The sequence below is a fragment of the Nestor notabilis genome, unplaced genomic scaffold (assembly GCF_000696875.1).
Source record: "Nestor notabilis isolate BGI_N333 unplaced genomic scaffold, ASM69687v1 scaffold26426, whole genome shotgun sequence".
Lineage (NCBI taxonomy): Eukaryota > Metazoa > Chordata > Aves > Psittaciformes > Psittacidae > Nestor > Nestor notabilis.
Window position 1 is genome coordinate 11,058 of NW_009933696.1, and position 12,978 is coordinate 24,035.

Consider the following 12,978-nt stretch of genomic DNA (forward strand, 5'->3'; position numbering starts at 1 on the left):
GTGGTGTTGCACAGGGTTGTTGTGGCCCAAGTGCAGGACCCAGCACTGAGCCTTGTTGAACCTCATACAATTGGACTCAGCCCATTGATCCAGCCTGCCCAGATCCCTCTGCAGAGTCTTCTTACCCTCAAGCAGATCAACACTCCCACCCAACTTGGTGTCATCTGCAAACTCAGTGAGGGTGCTCTCAATGCTTTCATCCAGATTGTTGATAAAGATGAACTCTCTTGCCTCTGCTAAGTTTTGAGGCTGTGTTAATGCTGGGTGTGCCAGCTTGACACAACAAAATATCTGCTATTTATTTGTTCTCAGCAAAAATTAATCTTGGACAGTTGGGGGAAGTTTGGGTTTTAAATGTTTTTAAATTTGCCTTGAATTGTTATGTTTGCGAAGATAATCTGTTGTGTAGAATAGATTAATGCTTCAGTTTATCAAGCAGTTTAAAACATCTTTTATTTACTTTCATTTTTAAATTGTCAAATGGTCAGTAAATGTAGAAAGTTAATGTCATATTTCTTTTGGGGTGTATATATATATATGGACTGTTTAACTTTTTTATAATGTAAACCATATCAAAATGATAGTTTATAAGAATCTCAAAATACTTAGCTGTGTTTTAATGAAATCTAGCATCTAGAAAGGGTAACTTTACATAAGATGACAGATAATGCTCTTGGGGAATACCACCAGCTGTTCTGTGGAACACAAACGTTTTAGGGTGTGAAGCTGAGCTGACTGTGGGATTTTAACTGACATTACTCTTTTGTTGGGAGCTACAGTTTAAATATACTGAAAGCTGAATTTTCACCATTTTAAGACATTCCCATGTAGCTATTTTATGCACTATTGGTAATTACATTTTTGTGTAAATACTCTCTGGAAGGTAAGAAGTTTCTCTTGATAGTTGTGTAAATTAGCTGCATGAGAGTTTGCAATAGGAAAGTTACACTAGAAGACTGTCACCACTCTGCTCTCTCAGTGCAGATGAATTCAGCTTTTTTAAGTCAGCTTTAGAAGATGGTTTAAGTCTTAAATACTACTTTGATACTTTCACAATGTATGCCACGGGATGTGCACGATCCCTTGTTTAAGGTATCCAGAATACCTGTTTAAAAAGGACATTCTGAATGCAAATGTTGGGATCGTGAATCCAGTCCATCTCGCACTGAGACGGGAAAATTAGGCACAGCGCATCCCATTTTGCCAGGGAGGAGTTAGGACACATGTAGCTTAAAGCATACCCTCTTTTTGTTTTTCAGGTTTGCGATATTCAGACCCACAGCGGATTGCCAGCTCCCGATCCGTGCGCTGGCCCTGCATGCACTATGTTGGTGACCTCATACCCACCAAAGAACAACACTGGAGCTGGCCTTTAGGGGTAAGGTACTGTTCCACCACCACCTCCTTTCTAGTATATTACAATACAGTGTTACGTAAGTTGCTAAACATTTTAACATTAGTACTCCTATATTGTAACCTATGGGATATAAAATAAGTACATCAGGCATTAGAAAACGATGAAAAAATGCAAAACCATGGGACTTATCTTGCCCTTATGTTATCCCTATGGGCTCCTATGGTGGGTGTGATATCACCAGCATAGTGCATGCTGAGGCATCACATGAATTGGGAGCTGGCAATCCACGGTGAATCTGGACATCACACACCTGAAAACAGCAAAGTAAGGTAAGTTTAAAATTGGAAGTGTGCTGAGTTTTCCTTTAAACCTTGTTTATTCAGGAGGATTCAGCATATATTTATGAAGGTTCTCTGTTGTGTTTTTTCAGTTAATTTTAAGTGACGAGATATTAATATGTAGTGCTTCTGGCGGCTGAGTCAGATCTGGAAGACACTTTCATATTCCATTGACATAAAGTAAGCATTCCTGTTCCTGAGAACTATCATTGGGAAAAGTCATCAGATAATTTAGCACTGATGGGTTAGCAGCCTGTGATTGAAGTCCTATTATTTTAACAATAGAATATTTCACCATCTGATTTTGAAAACAGTCCTAGTATTTTGGAACTAGACAAAGATTACATGTCCTGCTGTGTTGATTGTTTTCCCCTCACCTAAATTTGTTTAAGAAGTAGATTGAATCCATGAAATCTGCTTCATGTAAGACAGCAATTTAAGCAATAGCAATTGCCAATTCAGTGTCTTTTTGTTGTTGAGATATTTGAAACAAGGCAGTATCTTACAAATGGCAGCCTGCATCAGTATCATTTTCTCAATCCAGTTTGTATTTTTCAAGTTTTGTTAAATTACACTTCCACTTTTTTAGGAAAGTGATTCCAGATGCCCTGATACAAGAGGCTTCCTGGTACGTTTCTATTACTTTAGCTTAAACTGTAGAGCCTGAAGACCTTTGAAAATACACAGGGTGGTTGGTGCTGTGGATGTAACCACTAATTTTAAAAATAACATTGTAAGTTTGCCCCTCTAAGACAGGGCTCCCTATGTTTTTAAAGGATATTGAAGATTATGGGGCTTTAATAGAAACAGTAAAATACAGCATGTAAGTGTACCTGCTATACTCATGTATTTTACGTTATGTTTTTGGCTGAAAATAGGTATTAATACAAAATGGTAAAATTGAAAAAAAGTCCTCCTTTTTTCCTTATGTAATCTTTGCTGCATTGCAACTGATGTCCTGGTAAGGCAACTGTCTAAAATTGCATGGATTTCCTTGTGTTCTTGCACCAGGTACATGGTGGTGTACAGTCATTGTCACCCAGTGTTAGTTAAATAGTTGGAAATTTTTGCCATAAAGAAATCTTCTTACCACATACATGTGATTACTCCACTGTTAAGTAGGAAGTTGCCATTGTTAAATAACTTTCCAGTACAGAAGTACTTATTTTCTAGGTTAAACTAATAATGTGTTAAGCTTATAAAATTTACGAATATAGAAAAAATAGGTGTTGCTTGAGTTGCAGATGTGAAAATAACTTTACTACCACCTACCCATTCTAAAATTACAGTAACAGCTTACAATTGATGATTTCTTCCACTCAGCCTTTAAATACTCTCTGCATTTTGGCAGCATGTCTAGTCATACAGTGATGGAATCACTCCTACCTTGTTACCTCCAGTCCTTCAAAGACATTCAGTGGAAATGTTCACTGTACTAGAACTAAATGTGTGTGTGTCACTTTAAAGAATATGGATAAGAAACTTCTATAAAAGCCATGCAGAAGAGAAAATTATCTTCAATAAATTCAAACATAGTAAATATATGGCAATACTTTTTCCAAGATAAGTATGTTTTAGCATCTTCCCCTTTCCTATTAGCAGAGGATATGTGATCCTCTCTTCTAATAACTCCATTCCAGCAGCATAAGAAATGTCAGTTAGCAGATGTAGCAACACCCCCATACTGGATATAAAGATGTACTGATAACCTGATGCTGGTAAAACTTAAGCATCAAAGGAATAAGTCATGTTCTCTGTGTGGCTTTCTCATCTGTGGTGGTTGTACTCTTGGTGTTCTCATTGTGCAAGGTGACACGAACACCATGCAGTACATGTCGCCTTCTGACAGATAAAGGTGTTGATGTTGCTGGAATCAATTTTAGTTTATATTTAGAAAAAAAGCCCAAACTTTTCTTGAGGAAGTTTTATTTTATTTTTCTACTGATCCAAGTTTAATATTTTTTTGGCAGTGTAATTAATCTCCTATTTACAAAAACTGCTACAACATAGCATTTTTTAATGTTTTCCACCTATTTTTCACTAAAATACGTAATTTTCAGAGGTTCTAAAATAAAACCAAATACTTGACTTGTTTATATCTACATTATTACATCTAGTTCTGTGCTCTGTAACTTTGTACTCTTCTGAAGCAGTCCAAGATTTGTGAAATAGAAATAAGGTTCTTCAGTGTGGGGGCGAAAAACTTAGTTGAATAGGTGTTTCTGTGGGATCCTGCCCGTGAGTGGGAAGAGCTTGGGATTGCTGTGGTGGATTCCTGCCCTGCTGCAGGAAGGGCATCTGCTTCTTTTCTAGCACGTTCTGAACCACCTCACATGACCGCCTGGAGTATTAAGAGGAGCTTAAACTAACTCTGGGTTACCTCAGTACTCCAGGCTGTAGCCTGAGGTAGTCAAGGGCAGCTCTTGAAGAGCAGTGATCACTGCACAGAGGGCACTGGGGAGCACTGCAGTCACCCTTTCCTCGGTGTCCCCATTGAGCAGGCTCTGTTGTTAGTTGTGACACTGCTGTCACTGTGATACCAGTTTTAATGATTTTTTTAATTTTTATTTTTTAACCTAGTTTGCACATACTTTAATGTTTTATGTGCAGTAAATTGCTGTTTCCCTGCAATGTGTTTATACTTCAGATTTTGTTTATATTTTGTGGAATTCTCCCCTATTTATAGGATTTCAGTGGGCGTTAAGCATTGCACAGGTTTGTGTTGACCATCTGCATAGGAGCTACTTTTGCCACCAACAGAAGTGTGTTGACAATACATATGTCAGAGAGATGCTTAGTTCAGTGGCCTCCGTATTGGCAATTTGGGGTATATATATATGGATATCTATGTGAATACCCTTTTTACCAAAATAGTGTCACTTCTACACTTGCAACAGTTTGAATGTAATTTTTGTCGTATAAATAAAATGAGCATTTTGAATACATAGACCAAAAACTCAGGGTGACTAAGTTGCATACATAAAGAATGAGAAGTCAGTTTCACATACTACTATTTGGATTTATTGTCATTGCATCTTTTAATCAGCTGAGTATTATACAGGAATCTTTAATTTATATGCTTTCAAATGGTAGAGTGGATAAGATCTTAATTTCTTTTAGAGTGAAGATGTAGTCACATTTTTGATGCAGATTTCTTTCACTGGGGGTATATTTTGAGCCATCACTCTTTAAATTTCAGCTACTAAATTTTAGAGAAGTGAAATTTTTGGGGACTTGGACTGTAACAGGCAATTCTGGGTTAATTTTTAACATTTTTGGTAGGTGTTTAATTTTACTTATTGATACATTTTTGATTTTTAAGTGTAGTAGTTTCAGAAATAACCAATTACCATGTTCTCTTTGATGACAAGCTCCCCCTTGTGTTCTTCATTGTGTAATTTTTGCTGGGTTTCCTGAGTTGCAAAAAAATGAGTATTGAACTTCTGGAATCTCTTTTAAGTATCTTGAGATTAACTGTTTTGAAAAAGCCATTCATGAATAGAAACCTGTACTGTGCATGGGGATGCTAGTGGAGAAGATCATGCTAGTGATTACTCTGACTTTTAAAATATGTGTTTGAACCTCATTATTATTCTCTTATGTTTACAGTGGATGATGTTGGAGAAAAACTGGACCACATAGGAAGCACTCCCTTGAAAATCAGCACTGAGGTGGCAAATGATGATGTTGCTAAAGATGATGGGTTTGGTTCAGAAGTTATCAAAGTCTACATATTTAAAGCTGAAGCTGAGGATGATGTCGAAATAGGTACCTTTTGAATTCTGTGTGTTCTTCCAGTAGTGTGAAGTATTTGTTCTTAATTTCATGTAATCCGCTGACTGGAATGTCTTGTAGAATGTGACATTTGTGGAGGCTGCCCATATGGGGTAATCACTGGGTGTGTATTAGTTTTGAGTTCTTTTTCAATTAGCAGTATTTATTTGCAGGCAGCCAGAGACCAAATGTAGAAGTGGCTCTGTGTCTGCAGCTGTCTTGCAGCTGCTGCTTTTCTCTGGTGTTTGCAAGACTGTGTGTCAGCAAAGCCTGTAGAGAAGAGTCTCTAGAGTGGATTGCAGTCATTGAACAGTCTTTGGTGGCCTTGATGCAGAAAGAGGAGATTGCTGGGGCTTTAGGCATACAGTCACTTCCAAGCCTAATGAAGAAACTCAAATTGTTTGCAGTTCTCTCACAAAGGAAGATTCAGCACTTCCAGGGCCTTGTAAGCGGGCATACAGCTAACCCATGTCCTGTTCCTCATAACTTGTAAAACCAGAATCCCCTTTACAGTTACCAGATCTCAAACTTCCGTCTTGTTCCACTTTACCCTTTGCATTTAGGCACTGGAACATACCTGGCCTGGAGTCCCAGAGCCATTCACAGGGGAAATCAGCCAGGCTCTGTTCTTCCTGGAGTGAAGAAGGGAGTTTGTCTCCCATAGACCAGTAGCATTGGCCTGGCTGTGCTGTGAAAGTCTTGGACTTGAGACAGAGCTATGGATTAGATCAGAAAACTCCTCCAATTAGTAACAATCCTGGCAGTTTTTCCAGTGGCTTGAACTGCTACTTCAGGAAACTTTTGGCTGTATGATGCCTTTGTGGTTTTTTTTCCTCTGAGAAACAGTTCATCTTCTCAGATGCCCTCCGGCTTCCTGCCCTTCATGCAGTGGTGACTGCTATCGAAGAGGTGCTCTTGACTACTTCATCAGGTTATATGCATCTTGCAGTGGAGATTATTTCTCTTGCGATTCTTCAGAATTACCCTACCTGTTTCACAGTGTCATAATGAAGTGGGTTTTTTGCTTCCTTGGGATTTGTTTTGTGTTGTGTTTTGTGTCTGCTAGTTTAATTGTCCATTTTCTCCACCGTTGCCTTCAAAAGCGTGAGGGTCTCCAAGCACACTATTCCACAGAGACGTAACCCATCCCAGTGATTTTAATACTATCTCAGTTTTCATCAAGCTTGGGAAAACTGAAATTTCACATTTTGATTGCAGAGGGAGAGCTGCTTGTTTGGTTGGAAGAAGGATGTTTGGTAAAATCTTTTATTTGCAAACACAGGGAGTGAAGGATCAATGTATTTAATTTGAGCTTATCCACCTAGCTGAATATTTTCCATCAGGACCAGTTATAGTAGCAAACAAGGACTCTTGGTGCAGCTGTTAGCTTGTTCTGCCATAATTTGCAGCTTCTGTACTCACTGTTCAGTCCCTGAGATGCATGGAAGACTTAAGCATCAATATTTGTCTGCCACTTCTCTCTTGACTCGAGCATTGATACCAAATTCCAGGTTGGAGCTCGTTCTTTGCCTCTGTTCAAGTAAGTCAGTGAGCCAAAGCTTGTCAGTCACACGGAGCAGGACCGCGTGGGCTCTTGTTCTCACTTCCTTCTTTCAACTGTTCCTTTTCAGACTGTGTTGTCTCCAGGGATTCAGTGCATCACCTTACATCCCTGCTAGTCTTTCCCTCTAGATAATGTTCTTGTTGTTGAAGTAATTGGCAGTGACATTTGTGCTCTCATGGCTTGACAAGCGTGATCCCACAAGTTACTACTCAGTCCAGTGTGATGAGGAAAAATTACCTAAAAATCAGTTTTTGCAAGGTGAATAAATAAGATTTTGGGAGAGGAAGAGGTGTAAGAATTAGCTCTTCACCTCTCAGGAGAGAATTTAAAGGCTGTGTTTGAAACAAGATGAGACAGTCAATTTTTTGGGGGTGTGGGCAGATGTATTTTTTCAGTTTTGCCTCAGTTCACTGCTAGAGGCATAAAGGCTCTTGGTCCTTCTTGAGTAGTGCTTGTTCAGTCTTGAATTTATCAGGACACACTAAGAGACCTTTTTTCCTTATCTGCCCCAGACTATCAAACTTGCATGATTTTATGGCAGACATGGATGTAAAAACATTTAATTGGAATTTTATGAAATAGCTTTGTTGTACATAAGAAGAAAATACTTAAATCTGAAATTAATCTGCACAGTGGCCTTGTTTACATTTACCTAATGTGCTCAACTTCTTTTTATTAAAGGTGGGACAGAAATTGTCACAGAGAGTGACTTTCACAATGGACATTCTGTAGCTGGAGTAATTGAACAAGGAGGTGTTGGTAGAATGCAGCGAGAAAAAATGGTTTACATGGCTGTTAAGGACTCTTCTCAGGAAGATGAAGATATTAGTAAGCATAATATCAAACATTTTTGTTTCTCATTCTGTTTTGTACAACAATATAAACATCATTCTCAAGGACTTTCTTAATTTTTCTGAAGGATTCTTCAGCCTGAAGTAGTAGAAAACTAAGCTCATCTTCCCTGAAAATAAAAAGCAGGCTATAGTTATTTTAAAGTGATGTGCATAAACGCATTTTGTACATACTGTATGCAATCATTCCATTATTTGTATTAGATTTAACATGTCCATGGATGAAGTTAACGAGGTCAGTCAAATTTCTCATTTCTCTGCTTGCCTACTGTGAATTGCCCTGTTTAATCAGCTTTCTGGCAAAGTGGCAAATGAATGTCATGACCTACAAGTCTTTAAGTTTGTATATTTGAATTTGTGTTGGTATTTGGTTTGGATTTGTATTTATTGACATGTGCTTTTTCTCTTTAAGGAATGTCTGAGTAAACAATGGCCTGCTAAGGGAAGGGGTGGTTCTAAATGCCAAAGGAAGAAAAGTAATTTGTAACGAGTATGAATCAGAGTGAGAGCAAATTCAATGTAGGAAAAATTAGGATGAGCAGAATAAAATTAAAGATTTATTCTTCTCCTTTAATCTAGGCTGTGCTGAAATAGCAGATGAAGTTTATATGGAAGTTATTGTAGGTGAAGAAGAAGCCACGCCACTTCCAGACACACAGCTTGAAGACTCCAGCGTGAATAAAACCTTTGTCCCTGTTGCTTGGGCTGCTGCTTACGGTAGGAATCTGTATGCTTTCTTTGAAAGTCCCTTCCCTTATTTCCTCCCTGTTCTAGTCTCCAGAATCTCTGTGCAAATGTGATAATCTCTCACCTTGTCGTAAAGGTTTGGAAATGGCTTCTTCTGCTCTTTTAGCGGTGTCAGTTAGTGGAGTTGATGAACTGATATGAAAAACTATTTTGACATCATTCATGACCTTTTACACACAAGATCTTTGGGGTTTTTGCAGTTCAGTATGAAGAAAATTCAACTTTTACATCAGTGTGTTTTCCTAGTGCTGGCCTGTCAAACAGGTACAGATTGCCTCAGTAGTTGGTTGTCCTGCATATAATGATTGGATTGCTACATGCTGAGTTTTATGGAGTAGAAAGGAAAGCTATTAGGAGAACTTTTATACTGTTCTGGATGCCAGCTCAGATGTACAGAATGCATGGGGTTTTAATGGTTAAGTTGGCTGTTGAAGATCTTAATAATAGCCTTAAGTATTTTACAATAGCTAGGAGGAAGGGGAAGAAACTTTAGAAAGGGAGTAGGAGGAATAAGTGTATAAAAGTGTTCCTAATTTCCGTTTATATACCTGTTTTAAACCTGTTGGTCTTGCAAAAAAGGTAATTTGTTTTCTGCAGCCGTCCTTGAGGTAGTAGAAGCATCTTACCAGGATGTATTGCAAGTTCTAAATATTCTTTTGTTTCATATTTTTTATTCTTGGATTTTGGCATATTAAATGCATGTTAAGAGGGTGTTAGGTCATTCGTGGCGTATGTAAGCAAATCAGTTAAAATTCATTGGTGCGATATTTGTAGGCACAGTAGTTGGGCTCATAAAGTGGTTTAGCACCACGGAGCCTTAGCACTTAGTAGTAGATGCTTTCAATCCAAAATGAGGAATATAGTCTTAAGGTATTACTTCTACATCTCCAGAACTTTGCAATGCCTCATGTAGATGGGTGCTCAGCAGCTGATAAGGTACAAGTCTTCTTATGTGCCTAGTTATACTCCAGAAAGATAAAGTGCTTCTGCCTCAAGAACAAATAGTGGATTTCAGATAACCTCGTTTCTGGATTGGTATCAGAGGACATGTATGAGGTTAAAAGTTTGCAGAAACAAACATATTAATTTGAAAAGCAGGAAGGACAGTCAGATGCAAAGACAGCTTTAGTAGATACTAACTATTCAGAAAGATGTGATTTTATATCCTGAAGCTCGTAATTATGAAGTACTGAACTGACTGAACTGCACATCTCAGTTTGGATAGAGTTAAGCTGTTACTTATTAGCTAAGTTAGTTTTCTCTCTTTATCAGACTTTCAAAACGATTGTGTTTTAAAAAAGAGTTTCAATTTATAATGACTAAAATACCATTTTCTGCAGGAGATGAAAGAAGGTTATCCAGAAGATACGAAGATGGTCAAGCGGCAGGTAAGAGCATGTAACTGTGCTTGGTTCAGCATTAAAGCTAACTTGCTGTCTTTGAGAGCATATGTGCTTACGGGTCAGTTCTCCTATCTGTGAATGCAAAAATATTAACCATAAAGTATATATTGAAGGACTTCACAGTCCTCTTTGCTATTTTGACATGAAAACAATTCTAGATGTGTTGTAGGCCTTCAGAGTGGGTGGGGAAGCTGGGAGGATCTGCCAGGTTCAGTATGAGAGTTTTGTAGTTAATAGTGTAGATAATGCAGTTGTTAAGAAGAAAAACCACATTGAATAAAAAGGAAACAACCAGTATAACTTGTAAGAAGTTAATGTCTTGAGAAGTATGAGAGATCAAGGAACGTATTTGAAAATTCATTAATATTTAAACAACTATATTCCTGATTCTTGCCAGCAAAGATAGGTCGTACTTTATATTGGCACTCTTATATATGTTCATTACAATAAGTAGATATGCTGCTGTGCAATTCCAGTCACCAGTCCCAAAGAAAAAAGTCGTTGAAGGTTTTTTATGGTGTCTGATTTTTGTTTCTAGGAAATAACTTGGATACACGATTAGAAAACAAAAACGGTAATGCAACACAGTACCTGCAGATTTGTGATAGCATTAGCACTAATAGGGTGCTAAAACAAAAAACCAAGAAAAGGAGGAGAGGAGAGGCCAGGCAATGGCAAACAGGTAAACACTGTATGGTTATGCATATTGTCATGGAGTGACACTTACTCCTGTACTATTCCTTTTCTTCTTCTTTTTTTTTTTTTGTTTAAGCTGATGCAGAATTAAAAAGCACAAACAATGATTTGCGTATTTCCTGTGTCCTTCCCCCCTCCAGTTCTGTGAATAGAAAATGTTACCACTTTTGCTGTTCAAAGTCAGTACACTTAGGGCTGGTGCGATTCATTTGAATTTTGCAAGCTATTAAAGCATTCTCACGGATATATTCACTGCACGTATGAACTATTGGGTCTGTTTGAGCAGTTTCTAAAACAAAACTATAAACTGTAGGTGCTGTGGATTGGTTGTTTTTAAACTACTGAACCATTCTCTATCTGCTGCAAGTGTAAGTGCATGAATCTGAACAGCAGTTGGCTGATTTAAAACTTCTTAATCAGTAAGTTTGTTTCCTTCATAACTTGTTTTTGTTTGTTTAAAAACAGCTGTTATAATAGGTCCTGATGGACAGCCCTTAACAGTTTACCCTTGTCATATTTGTGGGAAAAAATTTAAATCCAGAGGATTCTTGAAAAGGCATATGAAGAATCATCCAGATCATATGATTAAGAAGAAGTACCAGTGTACAGACTGTGACTTTACAACTAACAAAAAAGTAAGTTTCCACAATCATCTGGAAAGCCATAAACTAATAAATAAAGTTGATAAAACACATGAGTTCACAGAATATACAAGAAGATACAGAGAAGCAAGCCCATTGAGTTCTAACAAACTCATACTGAGGGACAAGGAGCCTAAGCTACACAAGTGCAAATATTGTGACTACGAAACCGCAGAGCAGGGACTACTCAATAGACATCTACTTGCAGTTCATAGTAAGAACTTCCCTCATGTGTGTGTGGAGTGTGGGAAAGGATTCCGTCACCCGTCAGAGCTGAAAAAGCATATGAGGACCCACACTGGGGAAAAGCCATACCAGTGTCAGCACTGTGTCTTCAGGTGTGCTGATCAGTCCAACCTGAAAACTCACATCAAAACCAAACACGGGACTGATTTACCGTTTAAATGCGAGCACTGTCCCCAGGCTTTTGCAGATGAGAAAGAACTGCAGCAGCACACAGAACTATTTCAAGGGCATAAGACTCACCAGTGTCCACATTGTGACCATAAGAGCACCAACTCAAGTGACCTGAAGCGACACATTATTTCAGTTCACACAAAGGATTTTCCCCACAAATGTGAGGTATGTGAAAAAGGCTTCCATCGTCCATCTGAGCTCAAAAAGCATAGTGAAACCCATAAAGGTAAAAAAATACATCAGTGTAGACACTGTGACTTTAAAACGTCAGATCCTTTTGTACTTAGTGGGCATATCCTCTCAGTTCACACCAAGGACCTGCCTTTTAAATGCAAAAGATGTAAAAGAGGATTTAGACAGCAAAATGAACTTAAGAAGCACATGAAGACCCACAGTGGAAGAAAAGTTTATCAATGCCAGTATTGTGAATATAGCACTACGGATGCGTCAGGCTTTAAACGACATGTAATATCAATACACACAAAGGACTATCCACATAGGTGTGAGTATTGCAAAAAGGGGTTCCGTAGACCATCCGAAAAAAATCAGCATATAATGAGGCACCACAAAGAGGCCATAATGTAAAATATGATCTCCAGAAGGAAGCAATTTAGAAACTGTGATATGCTAATTGGGGAAAAAAAAAATCTCATGAACTGTTTCTCCTGGTTTCAAAGCTTGATATTAAATCATAACTTTACATTCTTTGTATTAAAAGTCTTAAAAGTATTAGGGTTGACAGGGGATCTCATAGCCCTATGATTGTTGCTTATCAGAACCTAAAGAGCACTATAGAATGCAGAAGGATGGATGAATGTCTTAAATTTGCAGAAAGATGGATGAATGTCTTTAAATTAATAGTATTACACGTCGTTAAGCTATAGAAGACAAAACGAAGGTGATTGTGCTACCCATTTTGTCAGTAACAGCGTTTGTCTCCAATATGAACACAGTTCAGATATATGGTGGGGTTATTTACAAACTGTTTGCAAAGGTGACCGCGTCTTAACTTTTGTGCAGTTTTGAAAGGAGAGTATTAGCCAGTCACTTGATCATAACATTTTTAAATTGTGCCTAGGAATTAAATTCCAGAACTGGTCAAACTGGGGGGGGGCTTTTTTGTGTTGGGTTTGTTTTGTTTTTGGGGTTTTTTTTTAAAAAAAAAGACATTTCATTAGGAAACTTTTTTG

At 38.0% G+C, this 12,978-nt stretch overlaps 1 protein-coding gene across 2 annotated transcripts in view; it reads left to right on the top strand.

The window, feature by feature from the left end:
• Nucleotides 1–12,425, top strand: part of ZNF711 (zinc finger protein 711) — a 16,898-nt gene extending 4,473 nt beyond the window's left edge. The window contains exons 3-8 of one of the 2 annotated variants that reach the window (XM_010017006.1): nucleotides 5,305–5,463; nucleotides 7,715–7,861; nucleotides 8,464–8,601; nucleotides 9,972–10,019; nucleotides 10,573–10,716; nucleotides 11,196–12,425. In XM_010017006.1, the coding sequence (XP_010015308.1) occupies nucleotides 5,305–5,463; nucleotides 7,715–7,861; nucleotides 8,464–8,601; nucleotides 9,972–10,019; nucleotides 10,573–10,716; nucleotides 11,196–12,373 (1,814 nt within the window). In that variant the 3' untranslated portion in view covers nucleotides 12,374–12,425. The remainder of the gene's footprint in view (nucleotides 1–5,304; nucleotides 5,464–7,714; nucleotides 7,862–8,463; nucleotides 8,602–9,971; nucleotides 10,020–10,572; nucleotides 10,717–11,195) is intronic. The other variant, XM_010017007.1, reaches the window with a different exon arrangement.
• Nucleotides 12,426–12,978: the final 553 nt, after the last annotated feature.